Source organism: Platalea leucorodia (assembly GCF_965183815.1).
Source record: "Platalea leucorodia genome assembly, chromosome: 7".
Taxonomy (NCBI): domain Eukaryota; kingdom Metazoa; phylum Chordata; class Aves; order Pelecaniformes; family Threskiornithidae; genus Platalea; species Platalea leucorodia.
Genome location: NC_138829.1, coordinates 54,375,700 through 54,390,095, shown reverse-complemented (window position 1 = coordinate 54,390,095; position 14,396 = coordinate 54,375,700). Strand labels below are relative to the sequence as shown.

General features: G+C 40.4%; 1 protein-coding gene across 1 annotated transcript in view; it reads right to left on the bottom strand.

Moving 5' to 3' along the window:
- The window catches only part of LOC309593002 (mucin-5B), a gene marked incomplete at both ends in the record, with an annotated part of 44,428 nt that overhangs the window by 29,121 nt on the left and 911 nt on the right, over positions 1-14,396 (bottom strand). The window contains 13 exons of the mRNA XM_082317066.1: positions 224-318; positions 1,178-1,342; positions 2,039-2,176; positions 2,427-2,496; positions 3,544-3,645; positions 4,253-4,391; positions 5,659-5,776; positions 6,536-6,661; positions 7,455-7,680; positions 8,083-8,216; positions 10,237-10,324; positions 11,692-11,806; positions 13,275-13,530. Of these exons, the coding sequence (XP_082173192.1) occupies positions 224-318; positions 1,178-1,342; positions 2,039-2,176; positions 2,427-2,496; positions 3,544-3,645; positions 4,253-4,391; positions 5,659-5,776; positions 6,536-6,661; positions 7,455-7,680; positions 8,083-8,216; positions 10,237-10,324; positions 11,692-11,806; positions 13,275-13,530 (1,772 nt within the window). The remainder of the gene's footprint in view (positions 1-223; positions 319-1,177; positions 1,343-2,038; positions 2,177-2,426; positions 2,497-3,543; positions 3,646-4,252; positions 4,392-5,658; positions 5,777-6,535; positions 6,662-7,454; positions 7,681-8,082; positions 8,217-10,236; positions 10,325-11,691; positions 11,807-13,274; positions 13,531-14,396) is intronic.

The window sequence follows — 14,396 nt, the reverse complement described above, 5'->3', positions numbered from 1 at the left end:
AACTGTCAGTGATGGTAGTCACTTAATATTTTCAGGGTTGCAGCCAAAAAGGCCCACCGTATCTTGCATAAACTCTCATTTCACTATTTTTCTCATCAACATCAGTGAACTTCTTTGCAAACAGACATTGCTGTAACCTGTTTCACTCCCCTAGGCCATACCACCTTCATGGCAGATCAGTCTCTGGATTAGATTAAACCACCCATGTAGACCAGTGCCTTACCTTGAGGTACACAGAAGGGTCTACAACAGAATGGCAGGCAGCAAACACATTGCTTGTATTAGACAGAAGACCACACCAATGCTGGGCAAATTTTTCTGAAGTGGGAAAAAATATCATTGTCCATAGTCACTTAAAACACATTACTATCTGAATCAATATTCAGGTATCACACAGAACTAGAATGTCCTGAAGTGTTCGGATAATGCCAGAAGGAAATACGGGGTGTTAACATACCAAGGTGATAAGCATAGTTGGATGGGTGACAAGCTATCTCCCTAAAACAAAGGTCTCACCTTCCAAGTACTAACACTATTACTTTGGCTGGATTTTCAGAACATCTGCAAAAACTCCCCATTTTCATAATTTTCCATCAACTTTTCCTAATTCTTTACAATCAGGCAATTCTTTATAGCCAAGCAATAACATCAAGCATGTAATAATCAGTGAGTTGTGTGGCTATAAGCTGCAGCTTTAATTACAGGTGGCAATACCTCGGACAGTACAATCTGAATCCTATATATATCCAAACCCAGTCAAAGTGAGAAACCAGACAGGGCACCTAGTACAGTACAATGCTTGCTGAAGTCAGTACTGTTGATAACTTATTCCTTTTGACTTCAGCACGGCTGTAACAACCTAGATTGGATGAAGATCTTGCCCAAACATTGACAACAAAGTATGCTCTGCCTTAAACCTAAATTGTTCTCATTGATGTTGTGTGTGTTTTTCAAGTCATCAGTGAAGAAGGTGTTGGCTCTTTCCCCAGCAGTGCAGTTGTTTTGTTTTAAAGGCAAAGTTATCACCTTAAAGATCTGCAAAACCCAATGTGTTTTCTCTAGTAATACCCTCAAAGGCAGTGGCTTTTGATGTTTATGAGATTTCTAAAGCTTTTTTGGTTATCCATCATGTGAAAATTATTTAGCACTGATAATCCAGGGATGAAAAGCCTGCTACCTTTATCTACGCTGTTTGAACAAGGATCTTCAAAGCTGTCCTCCACATCAAAACAGCTGGCTCTAGTTTTCCATGAGTTACCGAAAGCAGAAGCTGAATCTTCCACAGCTCCAGTGACTGTTCTGAAGTCGTCAGTCTGGATGTTATTGAAATTGCCACAAAGACCTTGTGTGGGTGGCAGGAAAAAAAAAAAAAAGCAAAAGAGAAGAAGAAATCACTACACGAGTGGACAAAGAAATGGCTTGTAGATTAGCTCTACAATGGGTCTCGCCTGGGAGAAGCACATTTTCCTTCAGAGACTTCTTGATGTTCCCAGAAATCAGACAGGATTCTGTCTTTAGAGCGTAATTATTATTTTTCTGCATTACAGTAGCACTTAGTTATAGCACAGAGACTGGAAGCTGCTAAAATGTGCTTCAGTAAACATTGGCAGACAGAGAACTGCTGTCCTCAAAGGCTTATAAGCAAAGGAAATAGCAAAAGCAAAACAAAATGGGTCAGAGAGACAGGATGTAATCCCATTACACAGCTAGGAACAGAAGCACAAAAAGCTTAAATAATGTAAACAGGAGATTGGTGGCAAAACCAAGAATGTAGTCTGCATCTTGCAAGTCTCTGATGAAGGCTTTACAGATAGAGTCTAAAAGACGTGCACACACTAATCATCACAGAGATTATCTAATTTTCTTCAGCAAACTGAAGGGTTTAGCCAACACTTTGTTTCAGGAAGGCTATAGATTTAACCAGGGGTTCTAACATATCAAAGTCAATATAAAATCAAATAATTTGTTCACGTAAAGTGATAGACAAGCAGCTGTAACTCAGTTTAAGAGCAAACTGAAAGAGCACGATGTGTCCTACCGGATGTGCGATTCTGGTAAGAATGATCGACTGTTATGGAGAGCTGCATCACAGGTTTAATTTGCACTCGAATCCGTACTCCAGTTGAGCTCAAGATTTTGATGAAAAATGTAGAGGGTCTGAAGATGGTGATGCCATCTAAAGAGGAAAAAAAGAAAAAAGGATGTATGTACCTGCAAATCTTTATGAAGCTGAGTAAACAGGAACTTCTGTTTACCAGTGCATCCAGTGTAACACAGGAATTCCCAGGGAGATTCAGACCTAGTATCCACCTAAGTGAAATGACCTAACAATGAGCAGGACCATGTTCTTTTTCTGAGAAAGGAGCAGGAATACCTCTGTAATAGATGTAGGCTAGTCTGGGGAAGATGTGAAGAAGGACATTTACCTTTGCTTACTGGCAGCTTCACAATGAAATTGTTCATGTAGATATTTCCACAGGAACATATTTTTATAGTCTGCAGGGAAAAAGAAAAAAGAAAAAAGCGCACAGTAGTGAACGCATATGACATGAGACAGACAACAGCAACCTGACAAGCTTCATTAAGCATTAAGAAGTAGTGTCTTCAAAACATGATCACCTCTGGGATCAATGTAACTCAGTGTCTGGATGCCATACAGTAACATAGGGCAAATCTCTAGGCCATAACAAAAAATGATAAACCCTCTCCATAAGCAACAGCTTTGACTGAGTGCCCTCACATACCTAACAGGTTAGTTATCTTTTTGAGAATCACATGTGAGATATTACGTGTAGGTTTGGATCCATCTCATTGGAAATGTAACATACCCAAAATGAGAGCTATCTGATTCAAACTCCCTCAGTAGTCAATGGAGGGAGGCAGGCCTCTCCAGAAGAACACCTCATACCTCAGGTGGGCTGACTTGTCCTTTGGAGATCCCCATCTTCCTTTATTGGCTATAGAAGGAGGTTAGGATGTTGGATCTCCTAACAAGGTTAGGACGGTACCAATTAAATACCAGGTGGACAGAATGAATCTGTATAACTTTAGGAGTGCATAAATACCAGCCCTAACTCAGCTTCCACTGAATTGTTTGAATCGTGGCATAGTCTTCAGTAGGAGAAGCCTCTGGTTTCATTTGGAAAATTCTGCTACTTCACTCATAGCATTAGGAAAAACATCAGGACTCAGAACTGTCGTAAAAAGAAGGGGATCTTTTCTTGTGGAAATCTCAATCTTTCAAAAAGAAACAAGTGAAAAAGTTTGAAGCCACAAAAAAGAGAGGGAAAGCGGGCAATGATAATTTTTAGCCATCTACCTCTAAAGAAAACAGAAAAGCCAGAATCCAAAAGAACTGGAAAGGAAATAACTCTCATAGAACAAAACTGATAAACACATGCACTGCATCATCTGCTGGTATTAGTCTTGCAGTCTTGGGACTGCCAATAGACAAAAATGAGTCCACAGTGTTAGAGAAATGCCATCTTTGAACCTAAATGAAAGTGACATATAATGTGTTACTAATTAAAGCAAGTTACTTACAGTTCTTCCCAGTGTGACTAATACATTTTTTAAGCAAGTCATTGTCTTTGATGTCCCACACTGGATGATCTCGCCAATCACCGCAAATGTGTCATCAGTATTCTGAAAAGATGTGATAAAAGGGATGCACAGACGTTGTTAGCATGTTACAGGAAGGGAGCTAGAAGAGAAAAAAGGTGTCTCTGAAAGGTTAAAAAGGAATAATGAAAGAACTGGGGCATTTAATCTCTAACTACAAACTGCTTTACTTCATTGGCAAGATCAATAATGTTCACTGCCTTTCCTCTGCACTCTGTTTCCTTACTATCAACCTGTGTGGATCACGTATTTGCAGACAGTCACGTGGAATTCAATCTTTTTGCAGGAATTTTTGCTCATCCACTTCCTTTTGACAGTCACACATGAAGAAAATTTCAGGAAAAATGCTTAAATCTACACTGATACATCCAATAAGAAAATTAATTAATTAATTTTTAAAAAAAGATACAAAACTATGTTGAAGCTGCAAAACTTTAATGCTAAACATCAAGCAATTGACTTGCAATCCATTGCAAATGGGAAAATTTATGGGGTTTAAGACTCAGCATGTGTTGAAGTGCTTTGCTGGATTGGTGCCATTTAATTAAATTAAGTCATATAAAGCTCCAGCACAGCTTAATGCCTCATGCTGCTCAAGAGATTTAGGACAGAAATGGGAGACTGTTCATACCTTAGCTAAGACATAATGGCAGTTGCCATGAAAATTAAATCTCTTATTATCGAATGTTGTTATATGGAATCCTCCATCTATATTGCAACTTCCAGAACAGGGCAGAGAGATACAGCTCCAGTGGCCTCCTTTGCAAGTACTGTACAAAACCCAAAAAGGAACAGTTAGAATAAACATGGCTTTAAAGGAGCAAAGGTGAGATAACATCTGTATCTGAATCTGCACAGATGACACCTTCTTTGTCTTTTTAGCTTGTTATTCAGCTGCTTATTAAATCTTTGTTGGAGAAAGACTTTATATTAGGCTCTTAAAGTTGAATGCCTTTCAATGAGAGAGTTAACTGCACTGGGCTTCAAACTAGCTCCTTCAGAGAGACACTAAGTTGGTCAAGCAAGAAATGTTTTTCAAGGCCTAAATTGTTGACTTGACTGTTTAAAGAAAGAAAGAACTTCTTCAAGCAGGATCTTGCAATATTTTATCCTACTGATGCAACTATTCAGCAAGTTGCTGATGCAACATTTCAGCAACTAATTGTGGAGGACCTGAGATAATGAGCAGTTACAATTCTTAGAGCTGTGTACACAAGAGGAGAAACAGCCTGGCCATATTAGCTCAGGCTTTGTGAGGAGTAAGTGACGATGTGGCTAGATGGGAACCACCCAGAGCTCATCAAGTTTAGTTCCTCAAAATTACAGGTTTTGAGGAGCATTTCCTCAAAATGCAGGAAATGTTTGATCCAAAGGGGTTTGCAGAACATCTGGCCTACCCCACCATGCACCACAGCATATTTCATTCCTCCTTATAGTAAATGTTAGGCCTATGTTCAAGAAGCGATGCTGTGTCACAGGAGCTCAAATTATACATATGACTGTTCGTTCACTAGATGGATATCAGAGTAAGAAATAAAACTGTTTTGAGAATAATATACCTGAGGTCTTTTCACCTCTCACTAGTGCAGAGTGGGGATGGGTTCAAGCTACAGGGCTTTTTCTAAATCAAGTCATTCTCAACGATCCCGACTTTTGAGATTCAGGCCTTGAAACAGCCTTTTGTAGATCTAGAGGTGGCTGGAAATGTAACTCATTAACATGGTATGACTCCTTGCCTCACTTTAGTGGCCAATGCCTCTGAACTAACCAGCAAAGAGTCTCATTTGTCTGCATTCTGAAATCTTGAGCTCAGTTTTTGCTGGCAGTTCCAAGTGAGGGTGGTAACTATGTGAGGTTGAGGACTAGCTCTAAGTTTTCCTGTACTGTTGAAATTCAGACCCAGGTTTTGCATTGTTATTTAAGACAAATACTAGGAACAAGAAAAAAAAAAAAAGGAGAAAAGAACAGAATGCAACTCATCAACACGCTGAAATAAATGCCTCTGCCTTGTTAGTGCGATCAAGTTCACAACAGTACCAGTTTTGGCAGGGAGTGGAGTAAGTCCCTCCAGATGAGTAGACTTTGCCTTGAAACATACAGGGGCAGCTGTCTCTGGGGATGCATTTTTTGCCACCGAGGTCATCAAGGATTGTTCCTGTTGAGACACATTGGCTAGTTAATATTGCTTTGGTGAGTTTGGGAAACACCATCAAGGAAGATTAGAGTAAGGAAAAAACTCTGGAGTATTCAGTATTTCTGTAAATGAATGGGATATGTTTTAAGGAAAACACCATACCAGGCCCTTTCAGGTGTTAATGGATGGGAAACATTTCTTACTAGAGCTCAAATGAAAGCAATGCAAAACCCAAAGAATATCTCTGCATGTTACTGGAATTTGTCACTGTGAGCAGGATTATCAAGTGCCAGATTGCAAGAACATGAGCCAGTTTCCAACCTTTTCTAATAGCGAATCTAATAGAAATTAGACCCTCATCTTAGCCCCTACTTCATGTGCAAACTTACACATGTACGTACCCAGCAATGCATTTATATTACGTGTGACTTAAGCTACAGCAAGATCTAGCCTCGTAACAGGGATGCACCTCACCAGACATCTTCACCTGCATTCTTACTGTCTAGAGAACACCTCTGCTCTTTCCACATCTGTGTACCATTTTTTTCTGTCTAGTCCTTAGAAATCTTTCCCTCCCCTCCTCCAGCGTCAGGATCTTGAATCTTTAGAGATCTGGTTCTTCCAAGAAGAAAGTTCTTAAATTATGCTAGAAGAAACAGTTTATTCATTGGTTTTAGTGTAAAATGTTAAAGAAAAAGAACTGCCAATAACTGAAAGGGAACAACCTGCCTCTTTGTCCCTTGATATGTGTGACCCATTGGAAGAAGTGAACTGCCTTACCAGGAGGACAGAAACAGCCATCCGTACACGGGGCTTTACAAATCTTGCTCCTTTCTGGGTCAGCGCATGTGTCAGCACAGGAGTTTCCACATTCCATGTACTCCATGTTGTTTGGGCATTCCTGATCTGCAAGACCAAATGAAAATGGGGTATGTTAACGATGTATTTATAAGAGCTCTCAAATCATTATATCACTACCCAACTCCTTCTTCCTCCTTTCCCCCATATTTTGTTTGTAAAACTTTCTATTCAGATGTGTCATGTTTTTTTAACATCTAAAGGAACTTTTTATGGTCACTTTTACTTCCTCTTTGGAGAAAACAGTACTGCTGGGAAATATGAGTTACTTCACATTATTTTCCTAGCTCAAGGTTGGCTGAAGTCATGATACAAGCAAAGGACACCAGAATCATTTATGGACGCATAATAGTTTATTTTTGCCTGAAGCATCAGTCATTCTGCCATTAATTTTCTAACGCAATCCACGCCAGCATTTTGGGAGAACTACCTGTAGCCTTCCCCCTGAATTTACAGTGATTTCCTGCTCGATACCTGCGGCTACTGAGTATGAAAGCACAGGATAAGCTAAGGACAAACACACTAGACTTCTCAGTGACTTCTTCTGACTAGATGTCAACATTTAAAACAAGGCTATTTATGAGTTAACTGTGCATGGTAAAACTCAAAAAAGAACGGGAGAAAACTTAGCCATAAGGAGGAGGGGGACAATATTAAGATATAGTTCTCATTTAAGGAGTGAAATCAAGTTATATTTGTAGAAGCTTTTCCATTATCAATGTTTCTGTCAAAGTACTTCCACAGATTGATCCACAGTAGTTAACAGAGCTCCTAGCTTTGCTCTGCTGGGATCAGAATACATGCGTATATGTCTAACCTGAAAGAAATCTCCATCACTTACAGCAAAGTTCTTTGGTTCTCCATTTCCCAGGGTCTCCCTTCCGGAGGACACAGTCTCGAGAGTACTGGTTTAAAGTGCTGCATATGCAGCTGGAAACCAAATCAGAGTGAGAAGAATTAACTGCACAGTGGCACATATCCTCAGTGCAGGTCTCTACATAGTCATCAAATGCAACCACTTTGGGGCAATTTCCAAAATGGGACATAAGTTTCTTGCATCTTTTTTTCTGTAAAAAAGAAAAGAATGAAAGGAAAAGCAATACTTGACATTTTACCAACTTTCAGGTTTATGGATGTGCATCCCAATTTTTGATGACACAGTTCCAGGGTCACAGGATAATTCAGGTTGGAAGGGACCTCGGGAGATTATCCAGTCTAACTTTCTGTCATGAGGTCCTTTTCCTTGGACTGGAAACTGTCATTCAATTGTGCATTTTCCCACTATCTATTTCTTTAACACTATAATAGGATATTCTTTCAGCTATAAGATCAACATTTTGCTCAGATTCATGGGCAGACTCCTGAAAAATTCAGTTCAGTGCATGCTCTGTAATTAACACTTGTTTCAACACAGTCTCTCCAGGGCTTTTGTTCAGGAGGGTTTATACTACTTGGCCGCACATACTTACATATTTACTGCATCTATCATCTTCCCTCCTAGGATGTCTTCCAGTGTGGTCATCCGGACTCACATCAGCACACTTTTCTGATGGATCCTCTACTTTGTGGAAGTTCCCAAACTGCCTTGGATGCATTTTATACCCTGCAAAATCCCCAGATGCATCTAAGTAACTGCCTGCAATTCTTTTGATCAGTTAATGTGCTATAATGATGCACTTAATCTTTGGGCTCTAAGGCAATATGCTCTTCACCAAATGCCCAAAATTAACCACAGCATTCATATTGTAGAGGGTGACAGCCTGATATAACTTCTGTTGGGCTAGAGCCAGGAATCTGGCACACTTGTAATAAGGCCTGCTGTCAGCCTGGGCATTTATAATTACATGAGACTCTTGACCTTTCTATTGCACCTCATCATTTCCAAAGACTTCTGTTTGTTATGGGTGTATTTGATCTTACAGAGTTTTTTATTTGCATATGTAATGGTCATACATTTTAGTTTGCCTTCTACTATCAAAACCTAAAGTAAAGCCTTAGGTGCCTATGTTTGTAATCATCTGGAAATCTATTACATTTTACAGGCTAGAGAAGATGAGAAGAGGGAGCAGGAGGAAGACAGGCATGCAATACCTGTATGTAACCATTACACTAGTTGGAGGGGTGCATTTTCCCAAAGCATTACCAGAAACTTGATCCTGGATGTGAGAACTTCTGGCAAAGTTTGAAATTTATATATTTTTATGGGGACTATGCATAAATTGCCATTCTCTGTTGGGTTTTTTTTTGTTTGTTTGTTTGTTTTAAAAAAAGTTTAATAGGCAGATTTCTGACCAGCTCTGTTCTCCTGTACTGGCTCAGTCCCTTAACTAAGTGCAGGCCTGAAAGAATGACTTCCACAAAAGCATTGTTTTCAGGTGCTTTACCACTAACTTTTCTGGAAACAGAAGCCCTTCTAAAGCCCTGACCTCTTGGAGCCATGTGATTTGCCAAGGATCTCAACTGACATTAAGAATGTAAAGAATAGTTTCAAGAAGAGCTGCTCCATGCAGAAATAGCATTTTTCTTCCTCATAAGTTTTTTCCTCAAGAGAAAAGAGTCTGAAAGCAAGGAGAAATTTTGGACCTTTACATGCAGTGCATCTTAGCTTGGGCAGGCAGACTGACTGCTGCCTGATCAGCCCAGGGAGAAGGATGTATTCAGAGCAGAAAGGAGGGACTTAGGAGGCCACCTGGTTCCCGGGTGTGGGAACCTGTTATCTGTGGAACCAGATGCATAAAAAAAGAGCCTGTTTTTCTTAGAGCAATGCTTCTCAGTAGCAAACTGTTTCTTCAGAAAAATTTGAGCCAGCTTTAGTTTTCACCTATTGTGTTTGTGAAGTAAAGGGCAGAAACATGACTAAGATGCATCCAAAAATCTTAATATGAAATATGAAAATGAATGTCAAATCTATCGCTACAAGTGGTATTTTTAATTGTATCTCAGGATTCTTTCTGAATGGGTGAGGTAGATGAAAATATTTTTCTGGTGACTTAAGAAGCCCAGGTATTACATGAAGGGATGATGTTATAAATTTGGCTTCGGTCCTGCAGCTAATATCCTATGATGCAGGTTTCTTTCCACTCATACAACCTGCTGCAGGATTGTAGCCTCAGCTATTTGCTGTGTTGGCCTCCTTCCAGTTCAGTGCAATATCTGAAGGTGTCAGTGGATGGCACCACAGTTTCTGCAAAGATGCTCAGTGAAATCTCTCTGGCTCAGTGATGATGCTTTCATTTCATTACAGAAGCAAAAATAATCACATTGATAACCAGCTGTAAAATGTTGTTCTGAAGGACAGAAAATGCACTCATGCCTCATTTGAGACCACAAGTTCCTTAAAGTTTGCTACTATCAGTGCGAAACCTGGCAATGTTGCTGCATGATAGCCAGGCAATTAATGTGGGTCAAAGAGGTTTGAGACTCCCACAAGTTTGCAAAGAGCAGAGGAACCCAAATCATCCCAGAACCTCTTAAAATACAACTCGTGTATATGGTAATGTTCATGTATTTCAGAGTGCCTGTCTCTGAAATCTGAAACCCTGCTTAAGGGAAACAGATATCAAGTTTTGTGTCACATATTAATAGTTCTCTTCTATGTGGAATATGCTGTATTCATGGCCTACCATCCAAAATCAAATCATTCTTCTCATTGCCATCATAGTTCCCACACAGACCACATATTTTCTCTTTATATGTTTCTTCCAGGTCCAGCTACAAAACAAAAGGAAAGAGGAAACCCAGAGTTTAAAGGCTTTTCCCCACATCATCAGCACATATTACAAAGTGGTTCACAATAGAAAAGCACAGTAGCAGAAATGCTCATTACCAAGTAGCAGCAGTCTCCTTTTCCATTACAAACCTGCCATAAAACTTACCTGCAGACAGGTTGAATTTACATGGGAAGATAATCCTCTAGCAATTGTCATTCCTACCTACTAAAGAGCTAACTGAAGCGTGCTAAGTACTGGACTAATCCTTGGGCCAGTGTGTCCCAGTATAGAGACACTGATATATTCTCATGTGGTATCTCTTGCAAGGTACCACAGCTCCACTCTGGGCAGGTCAGATAATCGTGCGCTGATGCTGGATGCTGCAAAGAAGCAGCTTCTGGTGAGCTTTTAGCCATATCTAAGTTTTTTTCTAGTCCATAGGCTAAATGGAAAACTTCATAACATTTCTAGGGGTGAGTCTGTCCAGCATAACTTTTTCTGCCCATACTTGGGGGCAATAAAGAGCCAGGTTAGCACATTATAGCCTTGCTAGATAAAACTACTGCACCTAATCACTCCTACATGCTTGGAGGGTAGTACTGGCATCACTCAGGTCCACCAAAAAACGTCAATGCTTTTCCTACAAGTTCGTCACCTAAAATTGTGTCCACTTTACAGGCAGTGCCTGTAATACTTCAGGTATTAATTAGTACAGGGGAAGGGGGGAAGCAAATACTTCATTAAATCACAATTTGAATATCACTTGGTTGCTTCCTGACTTTTTTTCTCTCTATTCACCTTCTACCCTCTCTCTGCCTCTCTGAACTGCAAAACATGACATACAACTTTAATTTATTTAATCTCAGTCCTGATTGTGGAAGATAAGTGTTCACACCCAAAAATGTAAATACACTGTTGCAGAAGAAGATATTTTGGGGTGGCTCTATAGAGGGAAGCTCCCGCATAGCAAGGCTTTGGAATGAGAGAGGCCAAAGTCTGAACTGGCCATACAGAATAGTTTCCCCCACAAGATGTGCATCGAGACAGCTAACAAGTCAGAGCTGGAGGGACTAGCTGTGCTGCTGCCAGTGCCCTATGGAGGAAGCAGATAACTACAGAGGTGCTATCTCCAGGGTTAACAGTGGCACCTTTTGTCACATAAATTTAGTTGGGAATGCATGGGGATTGTGACTCCATGCCCCTGCCCCATGAAACTATTACCTAGTTTGGTATGTCCCTATCAGCTTATGGATACTGTGATACCTCCCCCCCACAATCTCTTATGTCAACACAGCAGCTGCATCCAGCTCTGCTTTTCATCATTGATGAGGTTCACCAAGAGAAAAACAACTAACTGGCTGTTCATACTAGGAGAGTGTCAGCCCAGTTCCACTTGAGTGTCAGGCCCAGCTTGGAAGTAACTTGGAAGTAAGCACAGGTGTCCTCAATCAGGATGCTTTTCAAGCTGAAGGGCATGGGGATCCTGGAAATTGGAGGGAACAAAACAGATTGCATTGAAAAAAAGACCGACGAAATCCTCTTAGAGATGTAGGAAGAAAAACTACAGACAAAAGGAGCTATTAAGCCATGGGGACATTCTTTCAAGGTCAGCCTTCATCCCCACAATGCATTAAATTTAGGTACAGTCACCTTGTCCACTGTGAACTTTTACCAACCGTAATCCACAACACAATGTATTTTGGTCATGAGTGTGTCAATACTACATTAGCCACTCAACTGATATCAATGCAACTCTGCTTGTTTACATATCCTGAAGACCTAACCCAAAAGGTTATAAGGATCAAGTTCACAATACTAAGAAAATGGCCCTCCGCATGAGGATACTGCAGGTTCTCATCATCCCTCCAGGCTTTCCTTCACATTTGGGATTTACAGATGTGTGAAAGGAGATCTGTTCTGTTACTTATGCACTGACGTGACTCAGACCTACATTACTTTTTCATCTCACCAAGACAATTACTGTTCATTTTCCCAGAGCCTGAAAAACTTAGAAAATCAGGAGGATTAAAAGATAGGAGATTTCTTGCTCCTTTGATTTAGAAGATACATCTGGGCTTTTCTACTATAATTACAACTGAGTGATGCTATTCTATATTTGGTTGTTTCTAGAAGGCTGTCAAGAGGAGACAGCCCATATGCTTGTAATTTTCTCTCCAAGATTGTGAGGGTTTTTCCCAGAGTCGAAGCTTGCCTGGGCCCTTCACACCTATATGTTGGGAGGAGGTCACTGCACTTCTCATGAGGGCTGCCCTTAAAATTGTGCCTAACTTTCAGCTACTGCTGTATATGACTTTTCACTTATGAAGTATTTTTACCCTTCTGTTTGCAGTTTGCTTTCTGGTTCATTTCATACTGGAATTAAAGGTGTGGATTTTGACTCCTGAAACTTCTGTCTTCTGTGTAAGAAGATCCCAAGGCAAGCTGTGATCTGCAAAGCAGTGCAATTTTCTAGACTAATCTATCTGGAAACAGAAAACTTTTTCTAAAAGGACCATCTGTTCCTGAACAGCAACATAAAACAGTAGGGTTGGTACCACAGAAATAATGTTTTGAGAAAAAAATACAAAGTTTCTACAAAATCAAAACCTTCTATAAATAAAGTCTTGATTTTATCTCCTTCCCTCCACCCCTCCCTCCCAAATCAAAGCAACATTAAGGAAACCTACAACTGCTGTTTTTGTAACATATACATTGCCTTTTGCTTAACATGTTGGTGTTGATCCCTGGGAGATGTAGTTTACATGCTTCTTGCCTGCTCCACCACTATGGGGTAGACTCTTCACAATACCCTGTTCAAAGTGCTATGAACATATCATACACAGCCATTTGCACCTCTGCAGAATAGGACCAGTTTCTAGACAGACCACCTGTTACTGATATATAGCAATAAAACTGTTGCACAAGAAAACAACAGCATGGTCTTTACTCACTTGTTCCCGTTCACTGTGATGCCTGTCTCCTTCACCTCCAAGATCACTCCATCAATGGTGACAGTGAAATAGATCAGGAAGCTATTCTTGTCACTGCGCCTGATTTGGATGTTAAAGTCCTGGTAGCTGTCATTGCAGTGCGAAGCGAAGACGTATGTGCAGGTTCCAGGAAAAGTGAATTTAACGTGGTCAAATGTATGAAAGTGGAAATTGCCCCAGGTGGCACATTCACTCCTACTGACAGTAGAGACCTGGACTAAAGAAAGAGTCATTGGAGGGGAGTTTAGAAATTCACCACACATAAAGTGCTTTGCTTCTTTTTGTTGAAGAACATTAAAGGAGAGATTTTCAAAGGCAAGAATGTTAACCCCTGGAAGATACTAGCTTGTGGGAAGGAGTTTCATCTCACTGAACTTTTGAAGTCTGTGCCAGAGATACCTGCAACGTAAGCAGATGAGCCCAGGCTCCTTTGAAGTTAATAGTGAGAAGCAGAAGATGTTCAGCGTCCCTACCTTACGTATCTACCTAGGAAGAAGATGCTCCAAGACTGCATGCTTCTCTCCATTGTCTGTAAAGGTTGCGAGGGGTGCCAGTGTAGACGGCACCCCTCAGCATTTACACTGTAGATACAGTTACACTGTAGATATCTAAAGTGAAGTGAGGGAATCCCATCCTGGCTGCCTAAATCTCATTTCTACTTTTCAAATCCTGCTTCTTAACACAGGCAAGACTTTGTGCAAAGTCTTGAATTGAGTCCCTTCCAGGAGATATCACAGGTGGCATGACTCTTCAGCAAAATGGCAGCTGCTGATCTCAGCAGTTGAGGCTGCCACCAGCTTCAGCAGTCGGCTCAGAGTTACTTGTTTTTCATCTCAACCAAAACTCATGTCTTGGACCTCTGAGTTGTACCTCTGTCGAAGGTATTGATACATATTTCCAGTGCATATAAGACACCAATTTAGAAAGTAGTTTTCATACCACTGAGCTGCACAAAGCCTATATGAATCACCTTGAATCAAATAAGATACGTTTGCTACAAAATGCTTTTAGGATTTCTTCTAGGGACATCTGAAAGAATGACAAATGAAAATGGGCAAATTTCTTTGTGTTTTTTATGTAGCA